Below are 6,910 nucleotides of genomic sequence, written 5' to 3'. Positions count from 1 at the left end.
CAGCTTCAGCAGGTAGGTCTCTAGCAACTCGCGGCGGCTGATCAAATCGCCAGTGCAACTCGGGGACCCCCATCAGTTCTAGGCTGAAATAACTTTCCCGTCGAATTGTATGTTATTGTCATCGAGGTCGGCAGCGAACAGCCAGAATCACCCAGGGCGTACGCCCCATGACATGGCGCCGGGGTCTGGGAAGATAGGGACTACTATGGCCATGGTAGTGGAAGCCGTGTCTACCCCGGATGTTATCTAGCCAAAAGAAACGTGATTCCTTCCATCGCAAAGCTGATCTTGGCGGTTGGGTTCGAGCTCTGGGCGACTTCAGATGGTAGACTTGTCACGGTAAACCTAGACCAAGTGACGGAATACCCCGATGGGGTCCCATACTGTGCTAAAGATAATAACCGCAATACTATAGTCCGATCCGAAAACATTAGACATGTAATCTTTCGTGAGTAGAACAAAGTTATCTAGACTTTTGTGAGGCGTAGGTGCGCTGAGGCTGAACAGGGAGTTCACTGCCGATGGAAACAAAGGGACTGGATTGCTATCGAGACGAATCCTTAGGGGATTCGTTAGGCTACTGGCGAGGAGCAAGAAGAGACTCGTGTGCCGAAGGAACGTGACCCGCGTGGGCTTGGCAGGAGGGTCGCATGCTCCTCGCAGGGGCCGGGCCGCTGAAAACCCACGGAAAAAAACCTCTTCGTGGAGGAAAAAGGTGTAGTGGGAAAGTCTTTGCCCGTATGAGCGCATGGTATGCGTCTCGCGCGCTTTGGGCGTGCGAGTGCCCTGCGAGGCGCGCGCTTTGGGCGTGCGAGTGCCCTGCGAGGCGCGCGCTTTTCGCGTGCGCCTTTGCTTGCGCAGGGCTTGTTATGTTTTTCTGGTTGCCCCAGCGGGTTTCTCAGCTGGGCTCGCTGCGCGAAGCCCCGGCCAGGCCGCTAGGCCCTTGTAGTGGGTTTTGGGGGGGAGTGTTGTTCCGGCCCACGGCCGCCTTGCTATTGCGTGGCGGCGTTGGGGCGGCCTGGCGCCCTTTTCTTTCTGGGTGCTTTGTTCTACTCCTCTTAAGCATGCTATTTGCATGCGAGTGGGGTGCGGGGGCCCTGCGGTGTGCTGGCCCGCGCCGCTAAGGTATCCCATCAGCGCCGTGGGTTGGCTCCGCCGGTGCCGCGTTCTCAACCACCAAGTGATTGCTCGTGTTGAGTCTTTGTCTTGCCCATAAGAAGGGCGGCCGCGCGCGCTAAGCGTGCTGCGTTCTAATCGTTGGTGACTTTAAAGTGATGGCTTGCTTGGCGGCGTTTGCCTGCCCTGCGGGCGATTCAACACCACACTACCCGCGCTGCGCTGCTGGCTGCGGAGGCCGCCTTTGCAATGTGGTCGCTCCTCAGCGGCTACTACAGCGTTCCTTGGCGATTAGTGATTTCGCCGCTTGTAGCATCCGCTAGCGCGTCAGTACTAATCACAGCCCGGAGCGCCTTTTCGCGACTTGTTGCGCGTGTAGCATGCCTGCCGTACCTGCCTCGCACGTGCTTCGCACGTTGTGCGTAAGGCCGTACGCTAGACCCTGAAGTCGTGAGCTCAAAAGCGCGTCGTAGGGTGCTCTGCGACTATTCTTCTTCACCCTCCAACCTCCTACGAATTTGGTGCTTTTCCACTGCTTTTCGCCAGCTTTAAGCCTGCTTCCTCAAGCCTTCACTACTTCTACCCTTTCATCACCTCACCGCCGTGTTCAAGATGCTGCCTGGCGACATTTCTGGCGAGCCCATCATCGACGCGCGCAAGCTCGCTCCGCACCTTGAGGGCCAGCCTAAGCTCACCAAGCCCTAGTGCCTGCGGTGCGTCAACCACTGGGGCGCGTACAAGCTTACTGCCGCCGGCGAGCTTCCTTTAAATGACGAGCTTTTGGAGCGCCTTAAGGAGGATTGCTCGCGCACGAGCCTGTACCAAAAGTGCTCGAGCTGCAACGACCCCAAGAACGGCCATCTATGCGAGGTGGTGAGTTTTTCAAACCCGCTGTTCGTATTGATGGCTTTGCTGACATTCGCGTTGTAGGTTCCTGCGAACTTCCGCCGCGCCATGAACGTCCTCGTCGAGCTCCGCACCATCGCTCTGCTGCCCAATCAAGCCGACGCCGAGTCGCTTCGCAAGAAGCTTGTACGCGCCTGCTCGTACGCCAAGTCGCTGCGCGCCACCCTCACCGGCTACGCTTCTCGCAAGAAAAATGAGATCAAGAAGGCTGGTGGTGATGACGTCTACGCGCACGCAAGGCGTGAGTCTCTGGCCAACAACCTCAAGCGTCAGGAGCTGGGCATGCAGGGCGTAGGGCTGATGGAGCCGATGAACATTGTTGTGGATGCTGAGCTGGAGGAGTGGCTGGTCGAGTACATTGAGCAGAACTACAAGAGGGCTGAGAAGGCGAACCAGGAATTGAGGAGGGTTTGGTTTGGCGTGACGGCCACTTAGGTATGGGGTGGGTATTGGGCTTTGACATGGTTTGGGTGCTTTTTACGGCGTTCATAGTGTGCGGGCGGCATGCTTGAGGCATGCGAGGCGGGTGCGGATACCCACGATTCCCTTTTCTCATCACTTCATAATATTAATGCCATAACAGTCTTCACGCCGACTTTTGAAGCATGTTTGTGACTGTTTTATTGTGGCTTTTTCCATGCCGGCTGCGCGCTTGTGGTTGTCAACCACTAGCGTTTTCTCGCGCTCTGGTCATGTTGCCTAGCTGCCCATCAGGAAGATTGGTTCCCTCATGTATCTCCTTGCCCCCCGAGGCCGTGTTGGTGCAATTTCCGCATGATTTCTTCACAATTTCGGCTTGTTTTTTGATCCTTTTGGGCGCCCTGGACCGCGCTTCCGTTGCGGTGGTGGAGGGCTCGACTCCTCCTGGGCTGCTCCCTTTGTTCCCCGTGTGCGTGGGCCTGCGAGGCGCATGCGTTTCGCCGGCTTTTCGGCCACGTTATACATGCGTCTGTATTCGCGGAGGAGTTCTTGACAGTTCTCCAGCTCAGCTTCGAAGAGCCAGCTGTCGAAGCTGCTGGGCCAGTTGAGCCATTGGACGCGGTACTACACCTTGCCGTGTCTCAGACGGTGCGCCACGATGCGCTCGACTTCCCACTCGTCTGCCAGCTCGACCGCTGGGGGTTTAAAGCCCGGCCTCGCCGTGTAGTCCTCCAGGACCACGACGTTGAACACGGGGTGGAGCCGCTGCATTGATGGCGGCAGCTCCAGTCGATATGCGTGGTTGCCCACGCGCTCGAGGATCTTAAACGGCCCCAGGAACTTGCTGTCCAGCTTCTGATAGGGCCTTGTCGTTTTGATGTTCCTGGCCGACAACAGGACTTCCTCGCCTACCGCAAAGTGTTTGTTTATGCGGTGGCGATTGTAGTATTTGGCCTAAAGCTCCTGCGCGTAGGCGATTGCTTCCGTGGCTCGCGTGTATGCGAGCCGCATGCGGGCCGCATGCTTGGCCGCTGCTTCCCGGAGGGCCGATGGTTCGCGCCCTTCCGTCAGCAGTTTCTCGTGTGCCTCGTCCCCTCCTGCGATCGCCTGTCGGGGGTCCGCGATGCCATCCGGAATCGCCGGTTCAGCGCCGTAGGCCAGCTGTATCGGCGTGACCCCTGTGACGGAGTGGATCTTGCTGTTATACGCGAAGGCCGCTTGATCCAACCATTCCGCCCAGTCGTTCTGTTCGAAGTTTACGTAGATACGCAGGTACGTCTCCAGCTCTTGGTTTTGGCGCTCCGTTTGCCCGTCTGTTTGCGGGTGGAACGCCGTGCTGAAGCGTAGTCGAACACGCAGGATAAAACACACTTCGCTCCAGTATTCACTAGTGAACACTGATCCCCTGTCGGAGACGAGCGAGTATGGTGGTCCCGTTCTGGCAAAGGTCTTGAAGAGCAGGTGGGCTAGGCCCTCCGCATCTATAGACTTGCGCACTGGGAAGTACTGGACCAGCTTGGTGAAGCGGTCCACGAGGACGAGCACCGGATCAAACACAACACCATCGCGAGTCGTGGACTCGGGCAGGTCAGTCACGAAGTCCATGGAAAAGTGTTTCCACGGCTCGACCTCAGGCTCCAGAGGCTGGAGGGTGCCGTATGGTTTGTGCCGGCGGGACTTGTGCCTCTGGCACGCGTCACACGCCTTCAGGTAGGTCTTAAGGTCTTGGGTTAGGTTTTCCCAAACGTATTTGCGCTCGAGGGCCTCTAGCGTACGTCGGTACCCGTAATGACCTCCCACCAGGTCATCATGATTGCGTTTCATGATCTCGTCCTTCAGTGGTGCACAGTTTGGCACCCACACCTTGTGGTGTTGGCGCAGAAGACCGTCCCTGTCGAATGCGTATCCGGCCGAGGCCTGTTCCTCCAGAGATTGGCGGGCGAGGGAGCGTACAAGAGGGTCCTGCTCCTGGACCGCCCTTATGAAGTCCGCCAGACTCTGGGGGGGTGAGTCCTCAAAGGCCGTTTCGCCGGTGGCAGCTACTACTGCCTCGCGGCGTGGCACGCAGCTTTGCGCATAGCTTGTGCCAGCGATCCGCTGGGCCCACGCATGCTTCTCGCATGCGGGGTCCGGCGTCGCGTTGTTGCGTTTGGTAGCCTGGATGGCGCCGACATCCGCTTCTGGGAGTAGAGGGTGGCGGCGCGCGGTGGCGGCGCGCGGGTCGCTCGCATGCGTCTCGCATGCTTCGCGCGTAGGGGGCGTAGTAGCGCCCGAGAGAGCTCCTGTCAGATCCCTCACTCGCAACTTCTGCGGCAACGTAGGCAGCATACTCTCAAGGTAGGTTCGTTTTGCGTCCAGCTTGAATCCGCGTTCGAAGTCCGGTCGTCTTAAGAGGGGGTCAGCCGGGTTGCCGGAGCCCGGCTTATACTCAATCTCGAAGTCGTACTGTGCAAGGTCCTCGGCATATCGAGCCTGCCTGGGGGACAGTGACTTGGCAGTCATGAAATACTCGAGATTCTTGTGGTCCGAGAGGACTCTGGTGGCCACTGGAGCGTAGGCGAGGTAGTGGCGCCAGGTGCGGAAGCTTTCTACAATGGCCAGCAGCTCTTTGTCGTGCGTTGGGTAGTTGACCTCTGGGCCGACGAGCTTGCGGCTGTGGTACGCCACAGGCAGCCAGTGTTGTTGAGTACCTTCGGTGCTCCAGGGCTGAAGGAGGATTCCTCCAATTGCGAAATCCAACGCGTCGGTAACAAGCATCAGCGGGCGGGTCGGATCGAAGTGGCGCAGGACGGGGGCCTGCGAGAAGGCTACGCGGAGCTTGCGAAACGCATGCTCGACGTCAGCGGACCATTGAAAGGCCATATACCATTTGGTGGGACCTTTCCTCGTCTGTTTCCTTTTGTCTTTGCTTTTACTAACCGCCGGATCTCTCGCCGCGCTGCGGAGTAGGTCGTTCAGGGGTCGGGCAATCTCTGAGTAGTTCCAGATGAAGCGCCTGTAGAAGTTGGCGAAGCCCAGGAAGACCTGAACGTCGCGGTACGACTCAGGCGTCGGCCACTCCTGGATTGCCTTCACCCGTTCGGGGTCCATGACGATGCCCTCAGGTGTCACTACAAACCCTAGAAACTCGACCGTCTTAGTGTGGAAAACACACTTGGAAAGCTTGGCGTAAAGGCCCCATTCGCCGAGGCGCTGGAGGACGCTGTTGACATGCTGGACGTGATCCTTCTCATTTTCAGAGTAGATCAGAATGTCGTCCAGGTACACAACGCAGATGTGGTCCAGCAGCCCGCCCATGGCGCGGTGAATGTAGCTCTGAAAGGTAGCCGGCGCGTTGGCCAGGCCAAACGGCATGACGAGGTATTCGAAATGGCCGTAGCGCGTCTTAAACGCAGTTTTCCACTCGTCTTCTGACCGTATCCTGAGCCGGTGGTACGCATCGCGGAGGTCCAGTTTGGTGAACACTCTCGCGCGGCCCAGGCGATCGAACATCTCGCTTACGAGGGGGATAGGGTAGCGGTTTTTATGGTGACCTTGTTCAGGCCCCGGTAATCGACACACAATCGCATTGTCCCGTCAGGCTTCGGCACGAAGAGGATGGGCGCTCCAGCAGGCGACTTGCTGGGCCTGATCCAGCCTTTTTACAGGGCACTATCGAGGTATTCTCGTAGTATTTGTAGCTCCTGCTGGGACAGATTGTATATTGGCAGCTGGGGAGGTTGCTTGCCCTCGACCAGATCGATTGCGTGGTCGTATTCTGAGTTGGGAGTAATGATGCCCGCGAGACGGTCTAAAAAGACGCGCTCGTGGCGTGCATAGCACGCGGGCAGCTCCGGCTCGCCGAGCTGTGCGGCGGCTATGGTGGCGTAGGCGCCCGGGAGCTAGCTGAGCTCCGGGTGCGCCTCGCATGCCTCTCGCATGCTTGCGGAGGCCGTTAGCATGGCGACCTGAGCCGGGGCGGCCCAGTAGTTGTCTGGGTTACGGTCGCCGCCACCTTGGGAGGAGGGCTTCTACTACTACTTATAGCGGCCGGTAGTAGGCGATTGCGCCCTGCTGCGGCCTAGAGGGGCCTTAAGCGGGCTGTTATCCTGGTGGTATAGTTCGTATATAATATCGTCGTCTAAGAGTGTTACGCTGGGACTCGGGAGGGGGTGAGGTAAGAACGTCGGGGAGGTTCTCAGCGTCAAGGGTTTACTACCGCTATCTGGGATGTTACTGGTCGCCTATACGCAGAGGATAGCAGCCGTAGTCAGGTAGGAAAGGCAACAAGAGGGGTGTAAGGCAACGATTGGAATTAACCACGAAGGTCCTATCTACTGTAACGAGTGTGATCTATATACATGGAGTGATTAGTGTAATTAGTGTTGGTCACTGGTGGTGATTAAGGTGACCAGAGTGATCAGGTTGCCGAAAAGGGTTAGGGTTAGGGTTAGGGTTAGGGTTAGGGTTAGGGTTAGGGTTAGGGTTA

General features: G+C 57.9%; 2 protein-coding genes across 2 annotated transcripts; one reads left to right on the top strand and one right to left on the bottom strand.

Moving 5' to 3' along the window:
• Positions 1 to 1,496: 1,496 nt before the first annotated feature.
• On the top strand, positions 1,497 to 2,457 carry LTHEOB_10340 (uncharacterized protein; the record flags this gene model as incomplete). Its single annotated transcript, XM_035506975.1, has 3 exons — positions 1,497 to 1,538; positions 1,822 to 1,989; positions 2,047 to 2,457. The coding sequence occupies 3 exons, from the start codon at positions 1,497 to 1,499 to the stop codon at positions 2,455 to 2,457; spliced, it is 621 nt and encodes a 206-aa protein (XP_035367877.1).
• A 939-nt stretch (positions 2,458 to 3,396) lies between these two features.
• On the bottom strand, positions 3,397 to 5,934 carry LTHEOB_10339 (Reverse transcriptase domain protein; the record flags this gene model as incomplete). The annotated part of the gene is made up of 1 exon (XM_035506973.1): positions 3,397 to 5,934. One exon carries the CDS (start codon positions 5,932 to 5,934, stop codon positions 3,397 to 3,399), a length of 2,538 nt encoding a protein of 845 aa, XP_035367876.1.
• Positions 5,935 to 6,910: the final 976 nt, after the last annotated feature.

This window comes from Lasiodiplodia theobromae, assembly GCF_012971845.1.
Source record: "Lasiodiplodia theobromae strain AM2As chromosome Unknown scaffold_38, whole genome shotgun sequence".
Lineage (NCBI taxonomy): Eukaryota > Fungi > Ascomycota > Dothideomycetes > Botryosphaeriales > Botryosphaeriaceae > Lasiodiplodia > Lasiodiplodia theobromae.
This window is presented reverse-complemented; position numbering and strand designations above follow the sequence as displayed.